General features: G+C 46.8%; 1 protein-coding gene across 1 annotated transcript; it reads left to right on the plus strand.

The window, feature by feature from the left end:
- The first annotated feature begins 5,546 nt into the window (after positions 1-5,546).
- LOC119280255 (E3 ubiquitin-protein ligase WAV3-like) lies at positions 5,547-12,401 on the plus strand. Its single transcript, XM_037561164.1, has 4 exons — positions 5,547-5,627; positions 5,712-5,976; positions 10,751-11,292; positions 11,410-12,401. The coding sequence occupies exons 1-4, from the start codon at positions 5,547-5,549 to the stop codon at positions 12,391-12,393; spliced, it is 1,872 nt and encodes a 623-aa protein (XP_037417061.1). The 3' UTR covers positions 12,394-12,401.
- Positions 12,402-15,246: the final 2,845 nt, after the last annotated feature.

Raw genomic sequence — 15,246 nt, forward strand, 5'->3', positions numbered from 1 at the left:
AATTGCATTCGCAAGCACATCCATATTGAAGCTAAGGTATAAAATGACGCCGTAATTTTGTTAATATTTTTTATATTGATGTACTGTCATGCCGCTGCAAATATTATTATTTGTAAATAAATGAATTTTATCGTATGGTATGAAAAACATTATATCATGCCGGAAGAAATTAGATATTTTACTCATATGATATTAAAATGTTATTATTGTAATATTATGTTTAGTGGTTGTTTGGATAGCGAGTACTTACCCTCAGTTTTGTCATAACCTGTTGTAAGAAAAATATGTAGAAAATCATATTTTACTAATAGTCGTTTTTCCAGAAGCTAAGTTTTTGCATGTTGCGAGAACTATTTTAGGATATTTTTGGGGTAGTTAGAGAAAAGTAAACAGAGTTTTAGTTTGTTACGCTCGTAGACAAATTTGAGAAAAATAGATCTTTAAATACCCGTTAACCAAACAACCCCTTAAAGTATAAGCAAATGATTCTAAAAACAAACCGAATATTTATAACGAAAATACGGTTATTATTTTAGTCGTAATATATGTAAATGTTGTCATCGTTACTAAATGTTCAGTTACTAATTATTTGAAATGTAAACATGTATGTTGGTTAGGTACTATGGAAATTTTAGTAGTGTACTATGGGAACGTCTTACGCGACGATCCATGCGGGGTGGATGTGTCCTTCTGCGAGTCGACTACAGTTGTGGTGAGAGACATGGTCAACGTGGGTTATGCGGCTGTTAGAAGGTGCATCCGAGCGGTGTTTGGCCCAGTGATGCAGGAAAAAAATAACAATGGAGGCCTTCGTCGTTGACGGAGAAAATGATGGGACAGTTGCCCGTTGGGGTTTGCAGCCTGTCACAGGTGATCGGTCGTGGGGGTCGTACATGAGGTTTGCAAGCAATCCCAATAACTCAATGTATGGTCAGCCGATGGTGTATGTGGAGTTCATTTCAGTCACTAATGTTGCCGGATGCAGTAGTAGGGGTGATGAGGTTGAGTTGGCCATCGCATCAGCCCCTAGCATCGGCCCATCGGAACCGACGGGCGGCCAGTCTGTGTATGACACAGGATATTGGTCGGCGGCCGTTGACATGAGCGAACACGTGGAGGGATTGCCGAAGGCGCTAGATGATGATGATCATTCTTCTGCGCCTTCGGAGTCAAGCGGAGAAGAAGATGTTCCTCCTCAGAGGGCGGTCGCGGCGGCACTGCAACCTGGTTTCTTACAGGATATGAGCATCACCAACGAATTTCACTCTGCTTCTGGCCTAGGAGCGGGAAGCCTGGAGGTTGGGCAAGTTTTCCCAGATAAGAAGTCTGCTTACCAGGCAATGGGTAGCTATGCAATCGGCATCCACCGCCAGCATAGAGTGAAGCAGTCTGATAAAAAAGAGTTGAAGGTCATATGCATCCACACCGCGAAAGGTTGCCGCGGAAGAGTTCTCGCTAGACTGAAGCCTGGGGTATGTCAGTCATGGCATATCACAAAAATAGTGGAGCATACCTGTGAGCAAACTGGGACTTTCAGATCATTGCAATGTGACAGCAAAATTTGTGGCACAGACGATGGAAACAATTGTGCAGGGAAGTCTCAACATTAGTGTTAGGGCTCTGCAAAAAGATGCAGAGGATCTAATTGGATTCCCTGTTAGCTACAGCAAGGCTAGGCGTGCGAAGGAAAATATATTCAAGAACTTGTATGGTACCTATGAGGAGGCATATTCTTATGCCCCTAGAATGCTTCATCAAATAGCAAGTGCTAATAGGGGGACTCAAGTTTGGCGGAGAGAACGTCCAAACCCAATGAACCCGGGTGAGCTAATCCTGAACCGCTTATTCTGGGCATTTGCCCAGACTATACAAGCCTTCAGGCACTGTCGCCCGGTATTATCTGTTGATGGTACCTTTCTCACTGGAAAGTACAAGGGCACACTATTGGTGGCGATTGCAGCGGATGCAAATAATCAGCTTCTTCCTATTGCATATGCATTGGTCGAGAGCGAGAACAAAGATAGCTGGTTGTGGTTCCTGAGCTGCGTGAAGATTGGTGTCGTGAAAGAGCGTAAAGGTGTTTGCATCATTTCTGATCGCAACACTGGATTATTAAGCGCTCTTGAAATAATTAAGGCGTCGGAAGAAGAGTGGGGCTGGCCCGATCTAGAGGGAAGGTGGTGCATGAGGCATTTGGCAGCAAACTTTTACTCCAAATTCAAAAACAAGGATTGGTTCAAGTTATTCAAGAGGATGTGCATGCAAAAAACTGAAGCCAAAATGAATGCGATATGGGCAGGTATCAATGGTGAGATCGACCGCGCGGCCTTGCCACAGAGAGAAGACCGGAGGGGTCGTAGGACGGCCATAAATTTGAGCTAGTGGATCACCGAGAATTGCCCTCATTTGGAGAAGTGGGCGCAGGCTCACGACACCGGGGCTTGGTATGGAATAATGACCAGCAACATGTCAGAGGTGTACAATAGTGTTCTTAAAGGGGTGCGAGCACTGCCTATCACAGCCCTAATTGAAGAAACTTGGAACCGGACCCTGTCATACTTTGCAGACAGGGTCACCGTCGCCAAAGCACAAGTTGAATTGAACAAGCCATGGTCCGAGAAGATGCAAAGACATCTGGACGAGAAAGCAAAGAAGTCCCAAAGTCATGGCTGCCGGAAAGTGGACGCACTTAGGAATAAGTGGGAAGTCAATGTGCGAGCCAAGTACGTTAAGGGTCACCACAGAGGATAAAAAAACCAAGCTGTCACCCTTGGCTCAACCTCCTGTGAGTGCACTTGTAACAAGCCCAAGCTTGAGGGCTACCCTTGCAGTAATGTGCTCCGGGCGGCTGCTATTCAAAAAATCAGCGTCGAGCCATACATATCGCCGTACTTCAACATGTACAATCTGTACAACACTTGGAACGGTGAGTTCTGGGCTTGGGGCATTGATATGAACTACAAAATGTTGTGGCCAGATGGGCCGAAATGGGTTCCGAACGCCGACTTGATGAGAACCGCAAAGGGACGACGTCGGTCTAGGCGTCATCGCAATGACATGGACCATAGCCAGATGGGAGAACCAAGGCGATGCCACGTTTGCAGGTGTCCTGGACATTCACGCAAAGATTGCCCGTATCGAGCCAACAACAACGCATGATGTTGATATATATGTACTCGCCATGTCTATTTATATTTCTACTCGTTATGTGTACTTATATTAAATTTAAATTGATTCTCTTTGTATTATTGTACTCCTGATGTTAACTTCAGATAATTAATGTAAATCGTATCTCTTTGTATTTTTTAAGTTAATTTTGATTTGCATTTGTATTTCTGTCTTCCTCATAATTTATATTTGTATGTTTGTGTGCAGGTTATGGGTGAAGTGCCAGTGCTTTTACAGGGGCCCCATGACGCCGGCCACCGTTGCCACCTATTTTTGAAACCAAATACTAAGCATGATTATCAGCCTTTCAGACTTCGAACCATAAAGAAAACATGGCCAATACACAATCATTTCCTTGCTCACCTTGACGCTTATGGACTACAAGGTTTTGCTAGGCTCACATCATGCGACGACCAAGTACGTTCGGACCCATCCCTTTTGACATCCCTCGTTGACCGATGGAGACCTGAAATCCACACCTTTCACTTTCGATTTGGGAAGCTTGCACCTACACTGAAAGATGTTTCTATGATCACTGCTCTACCAATTAGAGGTGAGTCGGTAGTCTCTCCACGAGTGTCTCCATCTTGGGCATTAGATATAGCAGCCCGTCTTGGGATGGAAATGCCAGAATCACAACGTTCTGGTAACCCTCGGGGCATCCCACTCGTCTGGCTTTGTGATAACTTTCTTAATTTATCTAGCTTCGCCAATGAGGAGACGAGAAAAAGACATCTGTTTGCGTATTTGTTGTAGCTCCTCGGGAATCTATTTCCAAATTCACATGGGGACGTTGTTGTCCCTGGTCTCATCTACATTGCAGAGAATATGGTAGATGAACCTTTACCCGAGCAGCCAAAATACAGCTTCGGTTCTGCCATGCTATCTCATACATACAGAGGCTTGTGTGATGCCACGCAAAAAACCTCTTTCGCACAAAAAGCTCCATTACTTTGTGTCGCCTACGAGTTTCTACAGTTGTGGTCCTGGGAATACCTCCCTGTAAGACGACATCGTATAGTACAACCCGTATACCCATACGACTTTAGCGAGGGTGCTAGCGCAACTATGGCCACCAGGTGGACAAAGGCACGGAAACGTTGGTCTCCAGATATTGTGAAATTTTTTTACCCTATGTACCACTAGCAGTTTGAGATACTTGATGAGGCAGAAGTCACATGGAACCCGTGGACTCAGGACCAGCTAAAAATGGTCTTTGATGCTCGACACTTCACACCAGGCATGTTTACCGATAGTGCATTCTGGCTGACTCGCTGCAACTTATTGTTCCTGTGGTGTGTTGAGCCTTACAACCCAGAGCGTGTAATGAGACAGTTCGGTCTCTATCAAGAAATTCCACCACCTTTTTCCAGACGTATCGACGAGGAAACACATAAGTAAGATGTGACATCCCTAAATAGTTAGTGTCATTTTTAATTTACTAAACTCACACTTTGTTACATAATTTGCAGGCTAACCAATATGGGCAGGGGTTGGAGTTTATACAATTGGAGGGAAGAGAACATTGAATGGGTACACAAGTGGGAAAATGAAGCGCTAGCAGATATAGTGCGTCAACTTAGGTATATTTTATGTACATTATCTTTTTACGATGATCATACGATGCGTGAAGATGCTTTGCTTTCATCACAACGGTTTATGTAATTATTTAATTTTGCAGACCGTACGATGGAAGTACAGATCAAGCGTACAAGCAGTGGTACTGCATGAACACACGTGCTAGCCTGGCCAGTCAGCCAGCTACTATACCAACACATCTCACACAAGAGGAGCAGGAGCGGAGACATGTTGAGCTGCATGCAGCTTACTATCGTGACCACCTGGTAATCACTTGTAACTTTTTTAGGTCCATAATTTCATAATCATTTGAACTAAATAACATCCAAATATTGTTCAACTTGAAAATGTCAACGAAGTAGGGCAGATGGCTACGGATAGCATGTCGGCCCAGGGTCCATATCGCAAGACATTCCAGAAACTTTTGCAACAATTCGTGGCAAAGAAGTTCAGATGCGGTAGAGGCGACGACGTTGTCACTGGAGCATACATGCCGGTACCGAGGTCAGCCAGACCGAGTGCGGCACCGTCGTCCAGACCGAGCGAGGCGCGTACGAGCCATGAGCAATGGGGGAGGGTCCGAGTACTAGAACGACATTGCCACGACATGGCTCATCTCTGCCACTGCATCGCTCTTCTTCGATGCAGCTTCGTCAGGGGCAGACATCTCAGGACCATGGCACGGGCTTGGATTCGATGCCTGAGCAGTTTCTTTCCCCTAACCATATGCGTACACAGGATATGATGCATACACCCAAGGTGAGGGATCTCAGCCGTATCTCTCCACGCGAGGGATCCCCATGCCCGAGGAGACTCGTGTACCAGATTTAAACCAGCACCACGTACAATGGCCAGATAGTATAGGAGAGGGATATGCTCAGGTAGTCATGTTTACATTTCAATGCATTTACAATGATATCATATATTATCCTCTAACAGTTTGTTTAAAATCTTTCTATGTGCAGGACACACCTGATGTTAATTGGGGCGATGAGAACACCCAACGCGGCGTCAACACAGGCCTCTGGGGAGCATCACATGATCATGGCGTCAACACAGGCCTCCGGGGAGCATCACATGATCATGGCGTCAACACAGGCCTCCGGGGAGCATCACATGATCTTGGCGACACGGTTACATCATTAGTTACAGAGTTCTTCGGAGGGGACGTTATTGGCCCATCTTTTATCCCCCCGGAGTCACAACCATACTCCTACAATTACGCTTCAGGTTCGCAACAAGGATTCGCGACTCCACCACCTACGCAGGACTCGCAGACACATGAAGCCAAATTGGAGTACGGCCGTGGTCTTCGTGTGACCCGGCCACCTAATCGCTTGTCGCCTTCCGGTCGTAAGGAAAGTCCAGGTGGTCGTCGTAAAGTAGGGTGATTCATCTATGCACGTGCGCGACCCATTGTATCTACATATGTCTGTATCAGACTTTTCAATTTGAACATCTATGTATGCTGAAATAAAAATGCACCAGTCAGGAACAATTTTTCCCGCCTATATCTCCCGCCATACTATCTCGCTCCACTCTTTTGCTTATGTTAGGCCGAAATGAATTTTTTTAAAAATTTTGGCTGATGAATACTGTGCAACCATTGCCCGTCTTAGACATTGAAAAAAATATATTTTCAGGCAATGCTTTCCCCTCAATATTTTCCCGCAAACGCTTTCCCTCCATATGTTCCGCCACCCGTTTCCCGCCAACGCTTTCCCGCCATATGTCCCCGCCACTCGTTTCCCGCCATATGTTCCCGCCAACCCTTTCCCGTCATACTGCACTCGTTCTTTCCCGCCATTTTCTTCTCTCTACCTATAAAACCCCCTTCAGACGGAGGTGGATAAGCATTCGAGTGTAGTGTAGTCGAGATGTCCCATTATCCTTTCGATCGTAGTTTTCACCCTGGGATGAGCAGGACTCTTCTGAGGCTAGCTACCGATTTCAGGATGGACAATAGGATAGTTCCGTGGGACGAACTCACCGGTAGTGACACCATAATGAATGAGTTGGCTCACCAATTACGTAGGTCTGGGTGGCCTGAAAGGACCTATGAGGAGGTACATAAAGAACTTCTTAGGTTGCGTGCAAGGTGGAAGAATATAGTGGAGCCGAAGAGTGAAACTTTCAGAAGGACTGCAGAAAATCATCCATTTTGATGGACTGAGGAGAGCGAGGATGAAGATGATATCTTCATGCCGCCGCTTCCGGGTGCTGCATCGTCAAAGGGCAAGAGTTCTGCATCGTCTAAGGGCAAGAGTACTGCATCCTCGAAGAGCAAGAGTTCTGCATCGTCCAAGGGTAAGAGTTCTACATCCTCGAAGGGCAAGAGTTCTGCATCGATGGAGGATGACGATGATGCCTTCATGTAGACTTTAAGTTGTATTCCAGTTCTACCGTTTAATTCGGATGTACTTGCATTATTAGTTTGTACTCTCTTATTGTAGGGCATTATGTTCTATCTTAATTTTATCTTGTAGTTGTTGCACGATGTTCGATATTAGTGGAGGGAAAGAAAATGCCACTACTTTATTCTAAAACTATATTTATTTCTATTACGACACGGCACAACTAAAAATAAGATACATTGTAGGAATAAACCTACATTTAACTCCTGAAATAAAGCTACATTAAAGTGTAGAAATAAAGATACAAATGATTGCGAAATTTAAAATACTACCACAGGAATCTACTGAGTCCAGCGTGGATATTTTCCTTTTCCATCGCCAGCTTCTTCTGCTGCCTTGGCCTCACGAGCCCTTTCTTTCTTTCTCTGCCTCTCCGCCTCACGAGCCTCCTTTCACTGTCGTTCCTGCTCCTCCATGCGACGAGCCTCTTCCCTGTTTTTCTTTCCCATTTCCTGAAAAAAACGGTGATGCTCCGCATAGTATTCTTTTAACTCTCTCTCTCTTGCTCTGCTTTCTCCTCAGCTTGCGCCTTCTCGCGTCGCTCTTCCGCAAATAAACTATTCCATGCACGGCGACTTCTTTCACGAATCTCAGTCACTTCCCAAACCGGCTTCTCCGTGTCAATCCAACGATAGTACATGCACAAAGGCGGAGGAGACTACAACAAGAAACAAAAATGTTACTAAAGAATCAATGAAAATACCAACAATATCTATTCGTGATGGTTAAAGCATACCGGAGGCTTGTCGTACTCTGAAATAGCTACGGCAGGATCTTCCTCATAATTGGCGCACATGAAAAACTTCATGCCCAACCAATCTGAAAAATCCGTCACCTCCTTCACCTTGCAAAGATCGCCACACCAACACCGCAGGGCTGCCACCCCCAGAGGCAAACTTGCATTCTTCATTTTCCTCGGCCTAATGCTTTGATCCGAGCAAGGCAAACTCATACCGACTGAAAAAATGTGTTACACACTTTGCGCACTACCGATTTCGAGGATGGCTGGAAGAGAGCCTCGGTGTCTCCTTTTATAAGCTCAGATGATAAATGATGGCGAGAAAATTAAGCGAGGATATTTATGATCCCTGTAGTGTCGGCACAACAGCTTCCCGTAGCCTCGGATTCCCAGTGCCATTGCATCCGCTGAGGCAAAAGAAGCAAAGGCAGGATTGATTCCCGGGCGAAAGAACCAAAAGCGTCCATATTCCCGCGCGTCGGAGTCACAGCCGTCACTGTCGCGCCTCGAAATCAGCGCCGTCTGCGCACTATCGCGCGTGCAGCAGCACAGGACAGGCCGCCTCGGCTGGTGGCGGCGTGGCCCACCTGCTGGGCCCGCGCAGCAGGCCTTGTCGGCCGGGTAGCGACAGCGGCAGCGGCGGCCGTCTCACCCGGTAGCGGCCGGCCCCACCTGGCGCGGCCCGTTCCGTCGCGGCACGCTGGCCTGTGCTGCCCTGTGCACACACCGTTATACACCGGGCTGCCGCCTCCTGTTGTGGTGGCCGGGCCCGCCGCCTCATGGCGTGGCGGCAGGTGACACGTGTCGCCTGCCGCGCCTGCCGCCACTTGTGAGGGGGTCTCTTTTGTCAATTTCGTTCGCAAGGGGTCTCTTTTGTCAATTCCAGTGGGCAGGGGGTCTCTTTCGACAAAAAATTGATGAAACGTGGCATGATGTCCTAATTGGACAGCTGTAGGGTGTCATAAAAATTTGAGAGTGTTACGATATAAACTTGATGCACTTGGTGTACAAATCGAACACTCTCAAGCGAATGGAACCACTCGCCTAACACATAAAAAATCTATTTTTGACAGCATTTCCCTTTTAAACGTTTTCTATGTTAAATGAACATAACTAGAAGGGCCATGCTCAATTTTGGGACTACGATCTAGGTTAATAAACATGATATGTGCAAGCAATTTCCTTGATGTCATGACTTTTGGCGCGCGGCTCTTTTCGGCTACCACTGCTAACTTGGCAAATTTTTGAAGAGTTTGGGCGCGGGTTAGCAAAATATTGTAGGGGCGGGTACTAACAATTGCTCACCACATGCACGTGGAGAAGTACTACCAGACACCGCCACTGTTGTTTTTGTCCCACGGCTAATTCTATGAAAGCCTAGGAGTGAAGGGAGAGAAATTGTGTCCGCCGCCGACCCTTTTTTGCACCCATTACTTGAAATTTTTAAAAATAACTGTGGCGGGTCCCGGACACCACCCGCGACTAATTTAAGTCTGCATATAAGCCTTTTTCCCAGTAGTACGTGCAAATGAGTGGTCGAATATTGATAGCTATATTAGGATAAGTAACTGATGGTAAAAGATAAGGATCAAAACATAGGCGAGTTTGACGATCGAATGGGATCAGATAGCTTGATTGATTTTTCATCACTCGCACATCAAAAATTAATCTATTATACATGGGAATGACTAAATTTGATTTGGTTGCATTCCGGTACACAGGCTAGTAGGAGGTAACGTTTTTCTTCCGAAAAATAGACCTTTGCTCCGGTTTGTAAATAAAGCGCCAACCACACTATACAGCTGAACGATACAACATAGTGTGGAAGCCTCTTATAAAGCAAATCAAAGGATAAACGGACAACATAAATCACATTGAAAAAATGCAAAAGTGCAAAAATGACATGAATAAGCCGCTGAACAAGAGCGCATGAGGTCCATCAGGAAACGCCACACCACATCTTAGGTCACCTAAGCTCCATGACAGTGCTCTGAGAGGGAAACGATACAAAGCATCCCCGTTGTCGAGTCCGTAGCGGACACAGGTTTTCAGCTAGAGCTCTTGCCCGAAGAAGATCACCCCAACTACGTCCTTAGGAGAAAAGCGGCACCATTGGGCACCATCGCCGTTGGGACCAATACGTGGAGCTTTCGTCAGGTTCTACCGCGAGCCACAAGTACCCTAGGACAACAAAACCCTATAGGGAAGCCCCGTCGGGACGAATTCGGGACCTCTAGAACCAGATCTGGGCGCCGCCACTGCCGCCGGCAGAGAACATGCTAGGGCCACCTGGCGCAACACCCCGTGCCACCCACACTCCGAGGCGCGCTGGAGAACCGGACAACCGAGGCTTGACGAAGAAGTAACTTTTCCGTTTTTATCAAGTAAAGACATATGTGGTGCGCGACACATTAGAGCAGGAAACTGAGAATTAGCTGCAGTTGATGTCTAGCATCTTACGATCGATGCAGATCCACATCTAGGGACGGCTTCGATTTCATATTATCTAAAAAAAATAGCATCGATCCAGGACAGACTACATCATAGATATTTATATACATGTAGATGTAGGGAGGTTATATATGCATAGACTTGTACCAAGACAGACGGTAACTCAGTGAGTAAGCTAGCTAGCTGCTAAACAAACCGGTACACTCTGCCGGCGGGTTCTAGCAGCTAGCCCTCGCACGCTCAGGATGGTGGTGTTCAACGACGATGAGAACCCTGCCAGTACCTTGAATAAAGTTACAGTCATTCGACCGGCTAATTTGATACTACGTACAGGAGTGTTTATATGAGGGCTAGTGTTTATCATGAATTATATGCGTGCATGCATGCGATATCGATGCAGGGAGCACCAAGGGGCTGGTAAAGATCCAAAAGCCGGCGTACAGCAGGGACGATGTGGCGCTGACGGCCGACGAGGTGACGGCGGTGATAGAGCTGAACGCCGCGCCCAGCGCCGTCGTCAGGGAGGGGCTGGACCTGGTGGTGGTGCTGGATGTGAGCGGCAGCATGCAGGGGGAGCGGCTTGAAAGCATGAAGCAGTCGATGCAGTTCGTGATCATGAAGCTCACCCCCGTGGACCGCCTCTCCGTCGTCACCTTCTCCAGCCACGCCCAGAGGCTCTGCCCGCTGCGCTCCATGACCGAGTCTGCCCAAAAGGAAGTCAAGGCCATCATCGACGGCCTCCAGGCCAAGGGAACCACCAACATCAAGAGTGGCCTCGAGATCGCGCGGCAGGTCGTCGCCGAGCGCTCCACTAAGAAATCCCGCACCGCCAACGTCTTCCTCATGTCCGACGGCGTGCAGAGCGCCGGTGAAGCCACGGACGTCGATCTTGGCAGTGCCAGCGTCTACACCTTCGGTCTCGGCAAGGACACAGATCACAAGGTACGTAGCTACTGCTACTCTATCTACCTTTTTTCATTCGATACTCCAAGTGCTCAACGAGTTATGCTGATGATGATGCTGATGATATCTTAAATTCTTAATTGATGCCATTGCTAGCTGCTCAACGCCATCGCCAAGAAATCCCCCGGCGGTAAGTTCAGCACGGTGCGGGACGGAGCCAACCTCACCAGGCCCTTCTCCCAGATGCTGGGTGGCCTCCTCACTGTAGTGGCGCAGGACGTGAAGCTCACCCTCACGCCCAAGACGGAGGAGGACGGCCTCAAGGCGATGGTGGTGCCCTCCGACACCGACTACACGCAGACCACGGACAGCGTCACCGGCGTCATCACCATCAACTTCGGCACCCTCTTCAGCGGGGAGTCGCGCAAGGTCACCGTCACGATGACGCTCTCGGAATGCGCCGCCGGCACCACGCGCCACGACGCGGTCCTGGCCGAGGCCCAGCACAGCTACACCGCCCAGTCCGTCATGCACGGCCTCCAGACCCCCGAGAACCTCAAGATCTACCGCACCCAGAACCCGGCCACCGTCGCCGGGAGCAAGGCGCGCTGGGTGCTGGCCGAGCTGGCGCGGCGGCGCCAGGCCCAGGCCATCAGGGACGCCATGGCTCTAGCGGAAGCCGGCGACCTCGACGGCGCACGCTACAAGCTTGTGGACGCGCAGAACGCGCTGGAGGACCTCGTGCTGGACGACGGCCAGAAGCTCATCGACTCGCTCCGCGCCGAGCTCGCGCAGCTCATCAAGCTCATGGCCACCAAGGAACTCTACGAGGCGCAGGGCCGCCCCTACGCGCTCGCCTCCGATACCTCCCACGCCCGCCAGCGCTACGCCGACAGGGGCGACAAGACCGACGCCGTCCGCCTCTTCGCCACCGCGCGCATGGACACCTACCTTAAGCAGGCCAAGCAGTTCGACAGTGACCCCACCAAGCCGCTGCCCTCCGCCGCCGACGACGTCAAGGAAGAGATCGCCGCCAACCCCATGGCAGCCTTCTCCTCCGAGCTCGCCGTATACCTCCAGAAGGCAATCGAGGCTCTGCAGGCCATCGAGAAGATGATCAACCCAACCACCACCGCCTAGCATGCCATTTCCGCCTCAATTTGCTTTCGTATCGTTCGTAGTCTCTATCTCTCCTGCACGCTGCTCGTTCTAATTTGATCCTTTGATTAATTATTACTTACAGTATCCAATAAGCGCGGCCTAGTGCTAGTACTACTAGTACTATCCAATAGGATATCCATTTGTTTCATCAACTTGTCAACCCATTTGCTTCACCGGAATAATTTCACTACCACCATCGACCGTGTTTAATTTCACTTCCCACCCACCCTGGATGTGTTTTCATCCTCTTTTCCTCATCGTTTTTTTTAATTTCAACCAATTTGTTAAGTTTAGTGTTTATGAGTATGTTTTGTTATGCCAGTCTTATTCATTAACACTAACTAAAGCAGAGGCATAAGGATTCTCCTCCCCGTCAAAGGCCGCCGGAGAGGAGGTGATTCCACCCGCTCGCTGACGGAACCTCGAGGACAGAGTTTGGCCTAGCCGTCACAGGATATGTGAGGAAAAAGGGAACGGGCCCTCATGACTTTGTTATAGCACATCTAAGTAACGTCATTCCGTTCGGTTATGTCTGCCGTAAACACCAGTCCTCCATCCTCTTCTACGTGGTAGTTTGACTGGACGTTGTGTTAAAAAAACTGACTGGATGTCGCTCTTTTTAATAATTTGATTGGATGTTGCTTTTTTTTAGACAATCTTGTAAAACTTTATTTAAGTTGTGACGATGTTTACAGGGACGAACAGAAGAACACCGGGTTGACCTAAGCAAACACGGCTGTCAACCCCTAAATGCAAAACATGCTTCACTAGATTTTGAGCCTCGAAATTCGAGCTCCTAAACTCATGAACAAAACTACATAAAGTAAAAGTATCAGAGTATTCTATGATTTCATGTATGCATGGTAGCTCCATACATTGCCTAGCTTCGAAGCTGTATATCATCTATCCCCATCTTGCAGTCAGACGTGACATGGTTTGTTCTTTGTTGTCCTTGTTGACTCACATCAAGGCTTTGTCCCACCGCCTACACACAAACATTAGGCCTGAGCTTACAATAACTTTTGGGCTTGTTTTGTCCACGATTGGGATGGACGTTTGTGCATATTTTGACAAAAATTCAAAAAAGAGATCCAGACAAAGGGAATTTACATTGGCCAGATCCGGGCTTACAAAAAGTTGCTAAAAATCCCATGCACAATACACACGAACAGGGAAAATAAAGGTTGTATCTCGTTGTTTTGCTTTTGATAGTCAAGGACACCACTGGTATTTTGAAGAAAAAAATTTGAATGGGACACCAGAGGTTGTTATTCTAAAAAATGACGCACCAAACGCATGTGTGTGTGTGTGCACAACGAAAAATGTTAGTATTGTTTCAAAATCACAAGAAATTAAAAATATGTTTGCAAAATAAAAAATATTTGCAAATTTTAAAAATATTTGTGAATCTTAAAAATGTCCATGGAACTGAAAAACGCTCAAGTTTAATGTTCATTGCGTATTTCAATGTTCATTGCGCCTTTTGAAAAATAATCAACATTATTTGGAATATGTTTACCGTGTGATCCACCGACAGAGTACATGTCAGGGCCACCCAGCGCAACACCTGTTACCGCTCACAAAGAGTTAAGATTTTAAATGGTATTTTAAAATTTTAATATTCATCACATATTTGAATGCTATTTAAAAAAATTATCGCAAATTTTAAAATGTTCATCATCCATTAATATTTGTTTAATGTCATTCCAAAAATGTTCATCGCGTATTTGAAAATGGTTAATGATTAACTTGTATATAAAAGTGTGACCAAGTATTTGTAAAATATTTGTCGTGTCGAGAGTGGACATGCAACTGGGTCGGGTCAGGGGCAAGTTGCGTGTTGAGGATGGACATGAAACTTAGTCAGGTGGAATTGTGTGTCAAAGTTTGACATGCAAGTAGGTCGGGTTGGGGGCAAGTTATGTGTTGAGAGAGGACATGCAAATGGGCCATGTCGGTGTTTAGTTGGGTGTCAAGGTTTGACATGCAGTTGGGTCCGGTCAAGGCAAAGTTGCATTTGCCAGAGTTAGGTTGCGCAAGTTGTATGTTGATGATGCACATGCAACTGAGTCGTCGGTTATGGTTAAGTGTGGAGGATGGACATGCAAACTCTGTCAGGTTGGAGGCAAGTTACATGTTTTGAGGCTGGACATCCCTTGAGGACCAAAAAAGATAATTCCTGAAAATCGCTCGTCTTATATGTTGTTCTCGTACGGTGAGACAACAAAAGCACAAATCACAAAAAATGCAACGCCCCGCCCCAGTCATCCCCTAGTACCACACACAATAATATAATGCTAGACTTACAAAGAATCTACAAAAGTTTGAGTGCAGTGTTTCGGTGCCTAGACTCATCTGCGTCCGGTCGGAAAAAAATCACAAAGATTTCACGAAAATTCAAAAAATTCCAAATTTTTTTGCATGGTAAAAATTTTGTTGCGTGAGGTTCTCTCCAATTTTCAGATCATTTTGACATTTTTATAGCTTTCAGCAAAATAGACAAATCGGGCAAGAACAGTAACTTTTTTACATACCCCGAATTTGTCTTTTTCCAAGAGCCACTCAGAAGTCATAATGATTTGAAAATTGGAGTAAATCTCACGCATCAAATTATCGATCATGCAAAAAAAGTCGGAATTCTATGAAATATTTTAGTATTTCTTTTGATATTTTTTCCTCAGCATGGGTGCAGATGAGATTGGGTTTAGAATTGGATTATCGCAAAAGTGAGTTACTTAACTTTTGAAACTATAATTCTCTACCCCCTTGAATTCAACTAGGGGCTGGCCCCGTCATCCCCTTATTACTAATCATAATCCTTCCCATCAGATT

The sequence above is a fragment of the Triticum dicoccoides genome, chromosome 3B (genome assembly GCF_002162155.2).
Source record: "Triticum dicoccoides isolate Atlit2015 ecotype Zavitan chromosome 3B, WEW_v2.0, whole genome shotgun sequence".
Taxonomy (NCBI): domain Eukaryota; kingdom Viridiplantae; phylum Streptophyta; class Magnoliopsida; order Poales; family Poaceae; genus Triticum; species Triticum dicoccoides.